Here is a 19,975-nt window from a genome sequence, read left to right as displayed (position 1 = left end):
TAGTCTAGCTAGCAAACATTTTCAGATATTACATATTTCAATTTTTTTTCAGAAAGTTGTTTCATTTTAAGTTAAAGCGTACTGTTAACTAGCTAGCTAACGTTAGCTGACTGGCTCGCTAGCTAACGTTACGCGTATGATCTGTGTAGTAATATTATTCTTATCTCAGAGCCATTTGCATTGCTAGTTATAGCCTAATGTTAGATAGCTAGCTATCATTTAACCTGGTTGGTTAGTTACCTGCAGATTCATGCTGGGATTATGGTTCATTGTTTAGCTAGCTAGCATTTTTTTTACAGACTCCACTATGACAGTAACTATTTCAATAGAATGTTCATGATGTCACTGCGACAACTGTCGATAGACGTAGCTGGTAAATTCACTCTGGCTATCTAGTCTAAGAGCAGTCTCGTCTGAGTGTGCCAGAGCACAGAATAACTGACAAATTTATGAACGCTCAACACCTGTTGAATATGGCCGTGGTCAGTATGTTGTAAAATGTTGTAAAAAAAAGTGTAATTAAATTGTTGCCAGCAGCACAGTTACAGTCACCAATGCTCTGGATAACATATAAACTGCCCAACCAGCTCTGCTAGGGAGAGTAAAATGGTCAGCTTGTGCTGTTCTTTCATTTGTGTCTGGAAATAGCTATCAAGCTAGCCAACGTTAGCCAGTTAGCTTGGGTGCTTGACTGCTGTTTGGTCAGAACGCTCAGATCAACCCTACTCCTCGGCCAGAGCATCCAGTGCGTGCTCTGAACACTCCAAGAGCGAAACACTCTGAGTTTACGAACACCCAGAGCACACTTTGCCTTCTCTGCCTTCTTATGGATTGAGAGTTACCGATCTAATAGAACACAGAGGCTTTTCGTTATGGAAGCCTCTCTCATGTAAATTCAGTTAAGTGTGGTGTACCGTAGGGCAGCCAGCTAGGGCCATTATTGTTGTCTGTTTTTAGTAATGACCTTCTACTGACCTTGAATAAAGCCTGTGTGTCTATGTATGCTGACGACTCAACAGTATACACGTCGGCTGCAAAAGTAAAAATAACTTAATAGAGCTTTAGTCAGTTTTAGAATGGGTAACTAACAATCGGCTGGTGTTAAATATCTACAAAACTAGAAGCATATTTTTGGGGGATAAATCACTTAATTTAGATCTGTTATTGCATAATGTGGCGATTGAGCAAGTTGAGGAGACTAAACTGCTGGGTGTAACCCTAGATAGCAAGCAATCATGGTCAAAACATATAGACTCAATTGTTGCTCAAATGGGAAGAGGTTGGTCCATGATACCCTAGGGCGTAGATGCCTTATTGACATCTCAGTCGACCAGACAGGTCCTACAGACCATAGTTTTGACTACTGCCCAACTGTGCAGCAAAAAGGAACATAGGTAAATTGCAGTTGGTTCAGATCAAAGCAGCACATATCGCACTTAGATGTACACGAAGGGAAAATGTCCGTCTCTACTTGCTCAAAGTTGTGAAGCGATTGACTGCATCACTATTGGTCTCTGTGCAAGGTTTTGATGTGTTGAAGGTACCACATTTTCTGTTCAAGCAGTTAGCACACAGTTTGGACACTCATTGGTACAACACATGACATACAATCAGAGGTCTCTTCACAGTCCCCAGGTCCAGAACAGAGGCTGGGAAACGCACAGTATTAAATACAGACATGACTATATGTAATAGGTAACTCAAACTAGCAATAAAACCAGATTAAAAAAACAGATAAAATAACCTTACTGCACAAAAAGGGGACTGTGAAGAGACTCAACCATTTTATATATATTGTACTGTAATTTGAACTGTATTATGTATTAATATGTAGGCTGTGTGAAATGTTTTAAATTTATGTATTTCAGTCCTTGACTAATAATATTCTGTACTATGTCATGTTTCATGTGGACACCAGGAAGAGTAGCTGCTGTTTTTGCAGCGGCTAATGGGGATCCTAATAAATACCAAATACCGATCTAAAATCTTGCTCCGGTACTTCGGCGTCTAAGATTTTTTTTTTTTAAACCTCCTGCGTTGTGCTAGATGTGTCAATGTGTAGTTCATACATGCATGCCTAATCCATGAGCAGAATTAGTGTTTTATCTCAATTAGCCACAAAAATCCTAGTTTGAAAGAGTATGCTTTCTTGAAGCTGTGCCACGCCATTCTCCCTACATTTCCCCATACGTGGGCCAGCCCCTAGCAATTCCAGTTCTAGCTAATGGGCTTCAGCACCTCGATTTTGAGTGACAAGTTGGCCTGCCCTGCATTATCCAATGAGGTTGCAGGGTGGGCCCAACAGCTCAGTGGACACAACAGAGAGAGAGAGAGAGAGAGCAATGACGTGGTGCACATATGTGACATGGTATGCAGTGTTCACAGCCAAATTCATATTTATTTTTTGTGCTTTCAACCATTTAAAAGCACATCAAAGTTCAAATGGGAATACAATGTCAGATGTTTTGTTTATTTATGGGATAAATGCCTACATTACCTTGGAAATAATGGATGATGACCGCCTCGTCCCTTTGCGGAGTTCATTTTTCTAAAGTAATGTACAGAACGGTGACATTTATCACGCTTGTACCACAGTTGCCAAATAAAACAATATGAAAGCACACATTTACTGGTAGAAATACTTTTTATTTATTTATATAAGCAAATTCATACCTTTGGTTGCTAGAGATGCGACCCAGTCATTCGATCTTTATGTTTCATTGCCATGCTCAGTGGCAATGTTCATATCCCTTGCTTGCTGCTAGCTAGCTACAGCTACACAACTTCTTCAGCCAGAATAGCAGTATATTTTATTCTGTTGCGTTTGTTTAAGCTTTTATCCTGCTTATAACACAGTTGCCAAAGAAAACAATATTATAAGCATACATTTACCAACACAAATAAAAACATTCCGTAGATATTTTCATCTTTTGGTTGCTTGAGACGTGACCCAGTCGTTTGTTCTAAATATATGGATACAATGTCTCTGCAAAAACAAAATCTATGTTAGCTAGCTACATTTTTTAGTTGTTGGACCTGCGTTTATAATGTCTCCAATTTCAGTTTGTGTGATTGTTGGTTTAGCTTTCTGTAATTTTGTAGCAAGTACGGTCTGCGTGTAGGCGCTTATTGCGTCATGATTGCAAGGTGTCCCAATATGTCCCAAAATCTCTTCGAACTGTCCTGTTATCTTGCTTTAATGTACATTCTAGATTGCCCTTCTAGCCAATCAGAAATGAGTATTCAACAAAGCGGTCATCAAATAGCAGAACCATGATTGCAGTTGAGATTAAATTAAAATTACATAGTACAAGTGATCATTGTCCTTTGAGATTCTCTACAGATTATTACAGCAATTGTGAAGATCTCCACAGACCTGCGATGACCTATGCATGCTATCGTGAACATGCACGCTTTATGAAGAAATTAATAGTTTGAGTGACCTCAAAATGTGTCCATGGATGTGTTACTCATTTTAAGGTTGAATGTTACATTAGTCTTAACTTGAGACTATATTCTGTATTACAAAAGTAATATTGAATTGCGTTTGGTTAACACAACCAACATTTAAAGAAGATGTATCTACTGCTTAGATGGTACCATCTGAGCCACTGGCTTAATCCCATTCTTTAACCTTTGGTTTTGGCTAAATTGGAGACGTTAATCCAACAAATAATTGGTTAACAAGTTAGTAGGCTATTTATTGAATTTCATAAGTTATATTGAATTGTGTTTTGATGTCAATTTAACCAAATATCAAAATTTGAAGGAGCTGCATCTTCTGCTTGGATAGTACCATCTGTGCCACCGACATAGTCTGGCTTTAATTCCAGTTTGTCCACAAATGTATAATTGATATATTGAATTCATGTCTCCATCTCAACCAAAAATCTAAGTTAAAGAATAGGACTAAGTCAAGTCAAACTTGAAATGCAATTTAAATAAAAGGTTGATTTGATTTAGTGCTATTCTTTAACTGTTGATATTTGGTTGCAGTGATAAATATTGAGAGTATCTCTCCCATCCATAAAAAAATTCACCACACAGATGAGCTGAGTATCTTGTGTGTGTACAAAGTACAATTACTGCACAGGAGAAATAAAAATGACACTTAGGACCTAATGCACAGAGTAGAATAGGCTACAAAGTGTATCTCCAAATGACGCAATGCATTATCCAAACAGGTCTGGACAGGTTTGTTCTTTACGCATGTATGTTTACATACACTACTGTTCAAAAGTTTGGGGTCACTTAGAAATGTCCTTGTTTTTGAAGGAAAAGTACATGTTTTGTCCATTAAAATAACATCAAATTGATCAGAAATACAGTGTAAACATGGTTAATGTTGTAAATTACCATTGTAAGCTGGAAACGGCAGATTTTTAATGGAATATCTACATTATCAGCAACCATCACTCCTGTGGCACGTTGTGTTAGCTAATCCAAGTTTATCATTCTAAAAGTCTAATTGATTATTAGAAAACCATTTTGCAATTATGTTAGCACAGCTGAAAACTGCTGTGCTTATTAAAGAAGCAATAAAACTGGCCTTCTTTAGACTAGTTGATTATCTGGAGCATTAGCATTTTTGAGTTCGATTACAGGCTCAAAATGCCAGAAACAAAGAACTTTCTTCTGAAACTCAGTCTATTCTTGTTCTGAGAAATGAAGGCTATTCCATGCGAGAAATTGCCAAGAAACTGAACATCTCGTATAGCGCTGTGTACTACTCCCTTCATAGAACAGCGCAAACTGGCTCTAAGCAGAATAGAAAGAGGAGTGGGAGGCCTCAGGTGCACAACTGAGCAAGAGGACAAGTACATTAGAGTGTCTAGTTTAAGAAACTAACAAGTCCTCAACTGGCAGCTTCATTAAATAGTACCAGCAAAACACCAGTCTCAACGTCAACAGTGAAGAGGCAACTCTGCGATGCTGGCCTTCTAGGCAGAGTTGCAGAGAAAAAGCCATAGCTCAGACTGGCCAATAAAAATAAAATATTACTGACAAAAGAATGTCAGTAATATATTATTGACAAAAGAATGCTGGACAGAGGAACTCGGAGTCGCCTCTTCACCGGTTGCTGATAATGGGCCCCTTTAAAAAAATCTGCCGTTTCCAGCTACAATAGTCATTTACAACATTAACAATGTAATGGACAAAACAAAATTGCTTTTCTTTCAAAAACAAGGACATTTCTAAGTGACCCCAAACTTTTGAACAGTAGTGTACGTTGTCTTTATATTATTGTAATCTTGTTTTGAGAATAAACTTTAGTATATACTGTACCTAAAGAGTACCAACAAGAAAAAAAAAGTGACATGTTGGGAGAACGACGTGGTCGGAACCTTAATATGATAACCTACTGTCGGCATGTGGTCACATTATGAAAATGCATGGAAAGTAGCGTCAAATCGATAAAAAGTGCAAAGGAGCAGGCATGCATTGCAAATGGATTTATAAAAGGAATAAAGTGTAAATCTAAAAGTCATCTAAAGTTTCCTTTATATTGAAGCCTACATTAGTGTATATTAGACAGTGGCCGCACTCATGCTCACAAAAAGCTATTTGCTTTTACACATTAGTTTGGACAATTTCTGCACTTTATTGATCGCTGCAAAATACCCCCAAGCCATAAGACTGCTGAACAATTAATCAAAAGGCTACACGGACAATTTGCATTGATCCCCCCCATATTACCTCAACTAACCTGTACCCCCCCGCACATTGACTCAGTACCGGTACCCCCTGTACATAGCCTCGTTATTGTTCTTTTATTGTAACTTTTTTAAACTTTAGTTTATTCAGTAAATATTTTCTTAACTTTTATTTTCTAAAAAATTGCATTATTGGTTAAGGGCTTGTAAGTAAGCATTTCATGTTGTATTTGGCTCATCTGACAAATACAATTTGATTTGATAAACGTGACAAAATATGCTTCTTGGCTTCGGTTATGAAGTACAATTGATCGGGTGAGTCAAACACAGTCAAGAATGACTTCTAGGTGACCATGAAAATTGAACCCAAGGAGAACCACTAAGCTGTCTTCTCTATTACAGTATTCAATCAATCAATCAGAGAGGAATACAGCATATCCTCCAACAAAGACTGCACCAATCTGTCACAAGCTGATAAGTGTGGTGCCTCTACAGACTAAAGACGTGAGGAGTCTAACATATTACATGCAGTCAAAGCACAGTCAGGATCATTTTTACCAATTTCATCTCATACTGTACATTTTAAAAGTTGGAGCATTGGAAAAGGTTCGTATTGGAAGTGTTGATTACAGTGATGTGTTTCCTTGACAAGAGATAAACACTTCTCCATACTGTAACTCATATTATCACATTCACAAAATGTTCTCAACACTGTTCATCATGACCTGGTGACTGCATTGTACATTGTGTCCAAAGTATTATTTTCCATTGATTTGCATGGCATCCATAACTGACCACTGACAGAGTTGACGACTTCCTAAAATGGATGTCGTAATACAAAAAATGGTCAGTTACTCTTTGTTGGTTTATTTGTGTTTTTGTTCATTTTGTGTCTGTCGTCCAGTTCAGCTTTAAAGCATGATTCACAATTAGAGACAACGTTCCCGCTGTCGCAGAGACTCAATCAGAAATGAACATGTGTACAGTAGCACGCAAAATTTAGCGCTTTCAGCGATACCGATTGAATAGGGCCCTCTTCCAGCTCATCTACAAATATACAGTTGAAGTCGGAAGTTTACATACACTTAGCTTGGAGTCATTAAAACTAGTTTTTCAACCACTCCTCAAATTTCTTGTTAACAAACTATAGTTTTGGCAAGTCGGTTAGGACATCTACTTTCTGCATGACACAAGTCATTTTTCCAACAATTTTTTAAACAGATTATTTCACTTAATCAAAATTCCAGTGGGTCAGAAGTTTACATACAGTAAGTTGACTGTGCCTTTAAACAGCTTGGAACATTCCAGAAAATGATGTCATGGCTTTAGAAGCTTCTGACACCATTTGAAGCTAATTGACACCATTTGAGTCAATAGGAGGTGTACCTGTGGATGTATTTCAAGGCCTACCTTCAAACTCAGTGCCTCTTTGCTTGACATCATGGGAAAATCAAAAGAAATCAGCCAACACCTCAGAATTTTGTTTGTAGACCTCCACAAGTCTGGTTCATCCTTGGGAGCAATTTCCAAATGCCTGAAGGTACCACGTTAATCTGTACAAACAATAGTACGCAAGTATAAACACCATGGGTCCATGCAGCCGTCATGCCTCTCAGGAAGGAGACGTGTTCTGTCTCCTAGAGATGAACGTACTTTGGTGCGAAAAGTGAAAATCAATCCCAGAACAACAGCAAAAGACCTTGTGAAGATGCTGGAGGAAACAGGTACAAAAGTATCTATATCCACAGTAAAACGAGTCCTGTATTGATATAACCTGAAAGGCCGGACAGCAAGGAAGAAGCCACTGCTTCAAAACTGCCATAAAAAAGCCAGACTACAGTTTGCAACTGCACATGGGGACAAAGATTGTACTTTTTGGAGAAATGTCCTCTGGTCTGATCAAACAAAAATAGTTTGGCCATAATGACCATTGTTATGTTAGGAGGAAAAAGGGGGTAAAATGTGACCCATTAGAAGTGATATTGCTCCATGGCCACCTCACTTCCACTCGCCAAAGTCCTTTCCTGTGGTGCATATGACTGACACTATAAACATATTTGGGAGGTTCCTTCAGAACCTTTCTTCAATCAATGCCCTTCGACCTTTAGTTGCTGTCCTTATTAAGACATCATCTAAATACTGTGTCTATGTTAGGACAGCGTCATACATCCATTGACGGTATGGACACCGTATCAAGCCTAAAATTTTAACCACAGTCTTGATGAGACCAAACCAGCCAATCATAGGCTCTCAGCTGAATATGGAGGGTGGGCGCAGGAGGAAGGGAAGAAAAAGGATGGAGAGGCTGTGTAGTGGGCTTAGGGACGAGGCGGCAGAGGGAACTCTGTTTCTGGAACTCTGTTTCTTCTGACGGGGTCCATTACAGAGGGGAGTGTTGCAGCAGCTGATGCACACTGAGTAGAGCTTCCCTGTGCAGAACTGCTGGTAGCCAGAGGAGGCGATGAGGCAGGCCCCAGACGATGCGCAGGACTTGCGGTAGTGCTTCCCTGGAACAAGAACAGAAACGTAGCCATTAGATGCTGTTTGCGCAGAGCGCGGGGGAGTGTCACTCCCTCACTTTTTTAAATTTGAGGATACACAGAGCTAGTAAAACTAATAAATACTATTTAAAGGGAAACTTCACTCTGGCTCAGCCACGGCATATAGTCATTACTATATTAACATTATTACGTTATCATAAACATAAAAATGATCGTAACCACAACCTAGAATGAACACATTATCATTTCATTGCAAGATTCAAGACGTTTCGACTTCCTGGGTATTTGGCTGCTCATAGTGAACCACAAAGTCCGGCATTTGTAACGAATGCAGATACCACTCCTAGATGGGACGTGCCCACAAACTTGGATGATGGCATTGTTTACTTTTACAACACAATAATCTCATTACTTCTCTAGGCAATTTTTGGGGAAATTTTTTCTCTAATTTTGTCACATGCCCATGTTATGTTCTCTGTCTGGCTATGCTAATTACAAACAAGCGCAATATGACTTATGTTTCAGCATTCTACATTCCAGAGATTTACCCCGATGCTGCCAGTGGCTTGCGGCTATCAAGAATGATGTTGCAATGTTCATGATATTGGGCTCTCGAGAATGATTTAGTAAAACATTTTGTCAGGATTAATTTGCTACAGTTGTCAGTTGTAGTATAATCATTTTGTGAGAGGACAATGCTTATCTTTTAGACCTCAATGTACATGTAGGCCTGTGGCATACAATGTAGGAAAGACAATTTGCCATATCAGACTGATACTTATGGGGGAATAACCAGTGTTAACAGTACATGCAAAGCATGAAATGCAGTAATCGTGAGATGCCTAATACGCAGGGGCAACCCGTAGTTCAGGGTCGCCACTGTTTTGAGCCCCACCTGTTTAGCTAAAAATAAATACATATTTTACATTTTTTGCATGTTATTTTGGCATTAATATGTGTCACATATCAGTTTGCAAGCAATGAAGAAAAACATTTTTGTTAAAAAACCCACATACAAACATGCTTATTTGCTTTCTTGAATAAGGCCGTGCTTTCTGTAGTGGTGGGGCAGCCAGCAGAAAATACGGAGCATAGGGGTTAGTAATGTTCTCTAATTGCACCGTGATTAGCTCAGTGTTCAAATCACGTTATATCTACAGTAGCTTTGATTGGACAACATTATACTTCCAAAATCTTAGCTAGCAAGCATCATCATGAATCAAGTCGACAATCTACTGGCAAATCCTTTTCAATCCTCATCATATGAAGACAAATTATCAAGATACATTATATATAAAATGTATCGGTGCTCATCGGCCATTGGACATAAACATTACACAACAAGTTGGAAATCGCAAATTCAACATTGACTGATTTGGAATAAACTCAGCAAAAAAAGAAAATATTTGCTAAATTGTAATTACTTTGCTACTGTGGCCTATTTGTTGCCATACCACCTCATGCCATTTGCACCTACTGTATATAGACTTTCTTTTTTTTCTATTGTGTTATTGACTGTACGCTTGTTTATTCCATGTTCCTGTGTTGTTGTTTCTGTCGCACTGCTTTGCTTTATCTTGGCCAGGTCGCAGTTGTAAATGAGAACTAGCTTACCTGGTTAAATAAAGGTTAAATAAAAAATGTACAGCTATTTTTTTTTACTATTTCACTGCTAGACAAAGCTCCGCTGATAGCCAGGTGTAACAGTGGTAAGGTGTTGGGACTTCCGTTTGGACTGCCGCTTGCCACCGTTATAGTGCAATTAATATATTGTTTAGTGTTGTGTTGTGGCTTTGCTGGCATGCATCTAAAACCATTTTTTTTTGATTGCCCCACGAAGATTTACATGCTAAAATCGCCACTGCTAAAACGCAAAACAATGTCATAAAGAAATGGTTCACAGTCGGCAGCTATATTTAAAGATACTATTGTAAATCCACTTCTCTCCCCAACTGGTATCAAACATTCAATTCTGAACAGATGAAGTATAGCCTACAACATTATGGCTTTGTGGGCTAAAAACAAGGGGATCCAACGACACCACAAAGACACTGAGTCATCAAACCTGACTCACATCTTAACAGGACGAACACATCAGTGTAAGGTTACATGCAGAGCTGTCAGGTGGTGGAACGCTGTGCTTAAATGCAAGACAATAGCGTTCTCCTTTTAGAAAGTGGCGATTTTAGCATGTACATCTTCGTGGGGTAATCTCCCAAAAAATGGTTTGAGATGCTTCAAGCTCTGTCAAGATGTTGGTGCCCATGCCGACACAGCAATTTTAAAGCAAGCAGATTTTTGTCACAACTGTAACCATTCAGGAACCTCCACTGTCTTATTGATAAGCAACTCCAGTGTAGATTTGACTTTGTGTTGTAGGTTACTGTCCTGCTGAAAGGTGAATTCAAATCATATCAAACTTTATTGGTCACATACACATGTTTATCAGAGGTTATTACGGATGTAGCGAAATGCTTGTGCTTCTAACAAGTAATATCTAAGTATTTCACAACATATACCCAACACACAAATCTAAGTAAAGGAATGGAATTAAGAATAAATAAATATATGGACTAGCAATGTCAGAGCGTCATAGACTAAGCTACAGTACAATAGTATAGAATACTGTATATACATATTAGATGAGTAATGCAAGATATGCAAACATTATTAAAGTGACATCAAAGTGACTAGTGTTCCATTTATTAAAGTGGCCTATGATTTCAAGTCTGTGTATATAGGCAGCAGCCCCGCTGTGCTAGTGATGGCTATTTAACAGTCTGATGGCCTTGGGATAGAAGCTGTTTTTCAGTCTCTCGGTCCCAGCTAGGATGCACCTGTACTGACCGCGCCTTCTGGATGATAGCAGGTGAACAGGCAGTGGCTACTGTGGTTGTTGTCCTTGATGATCTTTTTGGTCTTCCTGTGACATCGGGTGCTGTAGGTGTCCTGTTGTAGGATTTTGCCTGTGCTTAGCGCCATCCTGTTTCTTTTTACCTGGAAAAGCATACCCATAACATGATGCAGCCACCACCAGCCACCATCATGCTTGAAAATAAGGCGGCAGTTACTCAGTGATGTGTTGGATTTGCCCCAAACATAAGACTTTGCATTTATTCTGTATATTTGTATTATTTCACTGTCATTTAACAAGTTCAAACAGTTGCCATTAATACAGGTAACGAGTGGAGGACAGAGGAGCCTCTTAAAGAAGAAGTTACAGGTCTGTGAGAGCCAGAAATCTTGCTTGTTTGTAGGTGACCAAATACTTATTTTCCACCATAATTTGCAAATAAATAAATTAAAAATCCTACAATGTGATTTTCTGGATTTTTTTCTCATTTTGTCTGTCATAGTTGAAGTGTACCTATGATGAAAATTACAGGCCTCTCTCATCTTTTTAAGTGGGAGAACATGCACAATTGGTGGCTGACTAAATACTTTTTTGCCCCACTGTACATGCCTGAATGTCAAAGTATAAAGGGGGTTGCAAATCTTTGAACATTGTGTCAAAACAAATATTGGTGCCGAAAAAGTGCTCAGCTGACACCTTGTCTCAGAAAGCCCATCTAGCACTCCTATTAGTGTGCCATTTCAACCATAGAGTTTACACGGTGCCTTTCCATCATAAAAGTGGAAACTGAGGCTGTGACATAATTACAATTAAAGGTCTTTGTCCACATATTTGTCATCGCAGTGTCATCCTAAGCAGGTAAACATGACAGTTTTTGAAAAGTTCTGGAAAAAAAGAAGAAGATCTTCGATGAGTAGTCCATGGCAGCATAGCATCCAGAGAAGTATGCAATAGTTTGTTTTCTATTGTCAGGCTACAACAGTGCAACATTAAATAAACAAAATTCAAGAACTATTCAAACTGTCACCTTGTGTTTGTGTCTGATGTACATATGTCCAATAATTGGTACCTCGTGAGATCATAGAAATATGCATAACATATTTTTAAGCTATTATTTCAATAATATGGATGACTGCATGTATTATCCTGAACTTTGTATACGATTACTGAGGCACTGTTTGCCATCATTTAGATAAGAAGTCAAATAAAATAAAATCACATTTTCAGCAGATGTTATTGCGGGTGTAGAGAAATGGTTGTGTTTCTAGGCCAACACATGCAGTAATATCTAACAATTTCACAACAATGCACACATATCTAAAGTAAAGGAATGGAATTAAGAATATATAAATATTTGGACGAGTAATGTCGGTGCGGCATAGACTAAAATGCAGTAAAATAGAATAAAATATAAACATGAGTAATCCCGCTGAATTGCAGTGCACCATATTCAAATAAAATTACTAAACATATTTAATTTTCATGAAATCACAAGTGCAATATAGCAAAACACAGCTTAGCTTGTTGTTAATCCACCTGTCGTGTCAGATTTTGAAAATATGCTTTACAGCAAAAGCAATCCAAGCTTTTGTGTGAGTTTATCGATCACTAGACAAAACATTATGAACACCTAGCATCAAAGTAGTTTGGTCACGAAAATCAGAAAAGCAATAAAATGAATCGCTTACCTTTGATGATCTTCAGATGTTTTCACTCGCGAGACTCCCAGTTACACAATAAATGTTCCTTTTGTTCCATAAAGTTTATTTTTATATCCAAAATACCTCCATTTGTTTGGCGTATTATGTTCAGAAATCCACAGGCTCGAGCGGTCACGACATCGCAGACGAAGATTCCAAATAGTATCCGTAATGTCCACAGAAACATGTCAAACGTTTTTTATAATCAAACCTCAGGTTGTTTTTAAAATATATAAATGGGTAATATATCTACCGGGACAATCGCTTTTTCAATAGGAGAGGGAGAGACAATGGCTGCCCCACTCTGTTGCGCAAGCAAAACTCATGCGAACACCTAGCTATCCACTGAGGCATTGTTATCTTTCTCGCTAATTCTGCCTCCTACACTCAACAAGTTAAAGTGACTAGTGTTCCATTATTAAAGTGTCCAGGAATTTTAAGTCTAAGTAAATAGGGCAGCAGCTTCTAAGGTGCTAGTGATGGCTATTTAACAGTCTGATGACCTTGAGATTGAAAAACAGATTCTGTCTCCCGGCCCCAACTTTAATGCACTTGTACTGACCTCGCCTTCTGGATGATAGCAGGGTGAACAGGCAGTGGCTCAGGTGGTTGTTGTCCTTGGTCTTTTTGGCCTTTCTGTGACATCCGGTGCTGTTGGTGTCCTGGAGGGAAGGTAGTTTGCCCCTGGTTATGTGTTGGGCAGACCGCACCACCCTCTGGAGAGCCCTATGGTTGCGGGTGGTGCAGTTGCCGTACCTGGCGGTGATACAGCCCAACAGGATGCTCTCAATTGTGCATCTGTAGAAGTTTGTGAGGGTTTTAGGTGCCAAGCCAAATTTATTCAGCCTCTTGTGTAGATCGGTAGGGTTGAACTTTTACATGAGAGTTCTGCTGCCTTCTTCACCACACTGTCTGTGTGGGTGGACCATTTCAGTTTGTTAGTGATGTGCACGCCAAGGAACTTGAAGCTTTCCACCTTCTGCACTGCAGTCCTGTCGATGTGGATAGGGGAGTGCAACCTCTGCTGTTTCCTGAAGTCCATGATCAGCTCCTTTGTTTTGTTGACATTGAATGAGACGTTAATTTCCTGGCACCTCCTCCTTGTAGGCTGTTTCATCATTGTTGGTAATCAGGCATACTACTTTTGTGTCGTCTGTAAACTTCATGAGTTGGAGGCGTGCGTGGTCACGCAGTCATGGGTGAACAAGGAGTACAGGAAGGGGCTGAGCACACACCTTTGTGGTGCCCCTGTGTTGAGGATTTGGTTTTAGTTTTCTACCTTCACCACTTGGCGGCGGCTCGTCAGAACGTCCAGGACCCAGTTGCAGATGGCGGGGATCATACCCAGGGCCCCAAGCTTAATGATGAGTACTATAGTTTTGAATGCTAAGCTACATGTATAGTCAATGAACAGCATTCTTACGTAGGTATTCCCCTTGTCCAGATGGGATAGGGCAGTGAGATGGCGATTGCATGGTCTGTGGATCTATTGGGGCGGCAAGCTAATTTAAGTGATTCTAGGGTGTGAGGTAAGGTAGAGGTGATATGATCCTGACTCGTCTCTCAAAGCACTTCATGATGACAGTGGTGAGTGCTATGGGACGATAGTCATTTAGTTCAGTTACCCTTGCTTTCTTGGGTACAGAAATAATGGAGGACATCTTGAAATATGTGGGGACATTGAATATATCCGTAAACACTCCAGCCAGCTGGTCTGCGCATTCTCTGATGACGCGACTAGAGATGCCATCTGGGCTGGCAGCCTTGCGAGGGTTAACACGCTTTAAAGTCACTACACCTTTATGTATTATGCATTATGATTGTATTCCATACCACCAGTAATGCAGTTGTAACTCAAAAAGTGTGTGTTTGATGAGCCGGGTATGTTTGGTCAATATCATTACAATAAATCTCACAACACAAGGCAACGGTGAAACACTCAATTCATATTGCATGAACGACCATAAAGATTTTTAGACCATTTTTCTGCTAGAGGGATTTCTTTCCAATTTTAGAGTGGAACTCCAAAGTGTCTGTAGCACTACCCAGTGTAAAATATAATGTTGAGGTGTTGTGGGCAAAGAGTAAAAAAATGAACCAAGTGCCCCCTAACACTAATGAGAAATGCTATGGTTGGCTGCGCGAACAGCAGCAAACAACAATACATCTCAACCCTTGTGTAGATCGGTAGATTGAACTTTTAGAGAGTTCTGCTGTTTCATTAAAGCAGAGAAGCAGACACTCCTACTCAATGGCCAAACTAGCCCCCCCCCCCAAAAGCATGTGGCTAGAACATCTACTGTGGTTTAATAAAGGCACTGCAATGTATTTCAGCACAAACAATCAATATTCAATAGTTATAGTAAATGTCATCTCTGAGCTGGCTGAGACATCCTTGAAGGACTCACTGTGTAAAAACAAATTCAGCAAAAATAATAAAACGTCCTCTCACTGTCAACTGCTCTTTTTTTTAGCTAAATTAACATTTGTAAATATTTGTATGAACATAAGATTCAACAACTACGACATAAACTGAACAAGTTCCACAGACATGTGACGAACAGAAATTGAATAATGTGTGCCTGAACAAAGGGGGCCTCTGTGTAACGCTCATTATTTCGACAATAAACGCAAATACAACCATCCCCCCTGGTGAGACAAAACCGCGACTCGTCAGTGAAGAGCACTTTTTGCCAGTCCAGCGACGGTAGGTTTGTGCCCATAGGCAACGTTGTTGCCGTTAGGTCTGGTGAGGACCTGCCTTACAACAGGCCTACAAGCCCTCTCAGCTGATTACGGACAGTCTGAGCACTGACAGAGGGATTGTGCGTTCCTGGTGTAACTGGGGCAGTTGTTGTTGCCATCCTGTACCTGTCCCGCAGGTGTGATGTTCGGATGTACCGATCCTGTGCAGGTGTTGTTACACATGGTCTGCCACTGCGAGGACGATCAGCTGTCCGTCCTGTCTTCCTGTAGCGCTGTCTTAAGCGTCTCACAGTACGGACATTGCAATTTATTGCCCTGGCCACATCTGCAGTCCTCATGCCTCCTTGCAGCATGCCTAAGGCAGGTACACACAGATGAGCAGGGACCCTGGGCATCTTTCTTTTTATATTTTTCCAGAGTCAGTACAAAGGCCTCTTAGTGTCCTAAGTTTTCATAACTGTCACCTTAATTGCCTACCGTCTGTAAGCTGTTAGTGTCTTAACAACCGTTCCACAGGTGCATGTTCATTAATTGTTTATGGTTCATTGAACAAGCATGGAAAACAGTGTCTAGGGCAGGCGTCCCGCTAGCGGAACCCCTCGACAACATTCCGCTGAAAAGGCAGTGCGCATTTAAAAATATTTTTTTGAAATATGTAACTTTCACACATTAACATGTCCAATACAGCAAATGAAAGATAAACATCTTGTTAATCTACCCATCGTGTCCAATTTCAAAAAGGCTTTACAGCGAAAGCACAACATAGGGTCATAGCCAAGTCAAAAAAACTGCCATTATTCCAGCCAAAGATGGAGTCACAAAAAGCAGAAATATGGATAAATGAATCACTAACCTTTGATGATCTTCATCAGATGACACTCATAGGACATCATATTACACAATATATGTATGTTTGTTTTCGATAATGTTCATATTTATATCCAAAAATCTCAGTTTACATTGGCAGCTTACGTGCAGTAATGTTTTGATTCCAAAACATACGGTGATTTTGCAAAAATACTCATAATAAACATTGATAAAAGATACAAGTGTTATTCACATAATTAAATATAGACTTCTCCTTAACTTCTTGGATATAGGGGGCGCTATTTTAATTTTTGGATGAAAAACGTTCCCGTTTTAAACAAGATATTTTGTCACGAAAAGATGCTCGACTATGCATATAATTGACAGCTTTGGAAAGACAACACTCTGACGTTTTCAAAACTGCAAAGATATTGTCTGTGAGTGCCACAGAACTGATGTTACAGAAAAACCCAGATAAAAATCCAATCAGGAAGTGCCGTATTGTTTGAAACCGCCTCATGCCAATGACTCCTTATATGGCAGCTTACCTTTTTCACGTTTTCCCCAAGGTGTCTGCAGCATTGTGACGTTCTTCTGATGAGAAGCCAGCTGCCACCACTGATAGATTATCGAATAGATATGTGAAAAACACCTTGAGGATTGATTCTAAACAACGTTTGCCATGTTTCTGTCGATATTATGGAGCTAATTTGGAAAAAAGTTTGGCGTTGTAAGTGACTGCATTTTCGTTTTTTTTTCTTAGCCAAACGTGATGAACAAAACGGAGATATTTCTCTTACACAAATAATATTTTTGGAAAACATGAACATTTGCTATCTGAGAGTCTCGTCATTGAAAACGTCCAAAGTTCTTCAAAGGTAAATGATTTTATTTGAATGCTTTTCTTGTTTTTGTGAAAATGTTGCCTGCTGAATGCTAGGCTTAATGCTATGCTAGGCTATCAATACTCTTACACAAATGCTTGTGTAGCTTTGGTTAAAGCATATTTAGAAAATCTGAGATGACAGTGTTGTTAACAAAAGGCTAGGCTTGTGTTTCAATATATTTATTTCATTTCATTTGCGATTTTCATGAATAGGAAACGTTGCGTTATGGTAATGAGCCTCAATTATTTTCCACCATAATTTCCAAATAAATTCATTAAAAATCCTACAATGTGATTTTCTGGATTTTCTTTCTCATTTTGTCTGTCATAGTTTAAGTGTACCTATGATGAAAATTACAGGCCTCTCTCATCTTTTTAAGTGGGAGAACTTGCACAATTGGTGGCTGACTAAATACTTTTTTGCCCCACTGTATTATTGAATAGATATTTGAAAAACACCTTGAGGATTGATTATAAAAAACGTTTGCCATGTTTCTGTCGATATTATGGATCTAATTTGGAGGGTTTTTTCGGCGTTGTCGTGACCGCAATTTCCGGTGGATTTCTCAAAAAAACGTGGACAAGAAACAGGTATTTCGGCTATAAAAATAATCTTTATGGAACAAAAGGAACATTTGCTGTCTAACTGGGAGTCTCTTGAGTGAAAACATCCGAAGCTCATCAAAGGTAAACGATTTAATTTGATTGCTTTTCTGATTTTTGTGACCAAGCTTCCTGCTGCTAGCTGGACATAATGCTATGCTGGGCTAATGATAAACTTACACAAACGCTTGTCTTGCTTTGGCTGTAAAGCATAATTTCCAAATCTGAGATGACAGGGTGATTAACAAAAGGCTAAGCTGTGTTTCATTATATTTCACCTGTGATTTCATGAATATGAATATTTTCTAGTAATATTTTTTGACTATTGCGCTATTCTAATTAGTGTAGTTGATGACAATTCTCCCGGATCCAGGATGGGTAGTTCTATTAACTGACTATGTGGAGTGGTTGACATTTGTGGTTGAAAAACAAGTTTTAAAGACTCCAACCTAACTCTATGTAAACTTCCGACTTCAACTGTCGGTCACACACGCTAACAGAACAGGACCGCCAAGTGCTGAAGCGCATTTTGAGTAAAAATAGTCTGTCTTCGATTGCAACACTCACTACCGAGTTCCAAACTGCATCTGGAAGCAACGTCAGGACAATAACTGTTCATGGGGAGCTTCATGCAATGGGTTTCCATGGCTGTTTCAATTCGCAATGCCAAGTCTTTGCTGGAGTGGTGTAAAGCTCGCTGCCATTGAACTCTAGAGCAGTGGAAACGCGTTCTCTGCAGTGATGAATCGCGCTTCACATCTGGCAGTCTGATGGACAAATCTGGGATTGGCGGATGCCAGGAGAACGCTACCTGACCCAATGCATAGTTTCACACCAGCCTTCGCTTTGGCACCCACCCGCCGGCCAGCTCAGGCGTCTCTCACATGCAGAGACCAAAGCCAGAATGCCTACGTCCAGGAGGCGCAGGCCCAAGGATTCATCCGTCTGTCCAACTCTCCTACCGCCTCCAGCTTTTTTGTCATGAAGGAGGGAGGTCTCCGCCCTGTATCGATTACCGGACACTGAATAAGGCTACTGCTAAATTCAGTTATCCCCTGCTTTTCATAGCATTGTGCATCTATTCGATCACAGTGGGTAAGTACTTTTTTGAAATGGACTTACGCAGTGCCTACAACCTGGAAGCGCATCAGAGAGGGGGATGAATGGAAGACCGCCTTCAGCACCAGCACCGGGCACTACGAATACAGAGTAATGCCCTACGGCCTGACAAGTACACCCTCTGTGTTTCAATCATTAATTAACGAGGTGTTTAGAGACATGTTGGGTAGCTGTGTAGTGGTGTACATATACAACATCTTGGTGTACTTCACTAAATGCGAGCAACATGTCTCATGCCAGGTCCATTTTGGAGAGGCTGATAAAGGCATCACCTGTACGGCAAGGTGGAAAAGTGCCTTTTCTTTCAGCAGGCAGTCTCCTTCCTGGTATATCGGATATCCACTGCGGGAGTGGAGATGGAAGAGCAGAGGGTCAGTGCAGTACGGTCTTGGCCTGTTCCATCCAACATCAAGGCGGTGCAGCGCTTCCTTGGTTTTGCAAAATATTTCAGGCATTTCATTAGGGGTTTCAGCACAGTGGTGAACCCCTCTCACCTCCCTCCCGAAGGGAGGTCTTCGACAGCTGGGCTGGACTAGGGAGGCCAATGAAACCTTCCGTGTGCTCAAGGAACGTTTTACTAGCGCACCTGTTCTGGCTCACCCTGAACCGTCTCTGCCCTTCATCGTGGAGGTGGACGCCTCCGAGGTTGGAGTAGGGGCTGTTCTCTCCCAATGCACTGGATCACCGCCTAAACCCCATCCACGCTCCTTCTACTCAAGGAAGCTGTCTCCTGCGGAGCGGAATTACGACATGGTGGATCGTGAGTTGTTGGCCGTCAAGAAGGCGTAGGATGCATGGTGGCACTGGCTGGAGGGTGCTAAACACCCATACATTGTCTGGACGGACCACAGAAACTTGGAGTACATTTGAGCAGCGAAGAGGCTGAACCCGTGTCAGGCCAGGTGGGCCCTATTCAAATTTTACTGTACCCTCTCCTACCGGCCGGGGATCAAAGAATGTTAAGGACGATGCATTGTCCCGGGTGCATGACACAGAGGATCGGAGGGAGAAAGTCATACCCATTATTCCCCTGTCCCGCATTGTGGCTCCTATTGTGTGGAATGTGGACGTGGACATCCGTCGAGCCCTGCGACAGGAGCCCTCACCTGACTACTGTCCCAAGGGGCGTATCTACATGCCCTCTG

At 40.4% G+C, this 19,975-nt stretch overlaps 1 protein-coding gene across 1 annotated transcript in view; it reads right to left on the bottom strand.

The window, feature by feature from the left end:
* Nucleotides 1-2,621: 2,621 nt before the first annotated feature.
* The window catches only part of LOC135559654 (ly6/PLAUR domain-containing protein 1-like), a 36,106-nt gene continuing 18,752 nt past the window's right edge, over nucleotides 2,622-19,975 (bottom strand). The window contains exon 3 of the mRNA XM_065000180.1: nucleotides 2,622-8,161. Coding sequence (XP_064856252.1) covers nucleotides 7,905-8,161 — 257 coding nt within the window. The 3' untranslated portion in view covers nucleotides 2,622-7,904. The remainder of the gene's footprint in view (nucleotides 8,162-19,975) is intronic.

This window comes from Oncorhynchus nerka, linkage group LG1 (assembly GCF_034236695.1).
Source record: "Oncorhynchus nerka isolate Pitt River linkage group LG1, Oner_Uvic_2.0, whole genome shotgun sequence".
Classification (NCBI taxonomy): domain Eukaryota; kingdom Metazoa; phylum Chordata; class Actinopteri; order Salmoniformes; family Salmonidae; genus Oncorhynchus; species Oncorhynchus nerka.
This window is presented reverse-complemented; position numbering and strand designations above follow the sequence as displayed.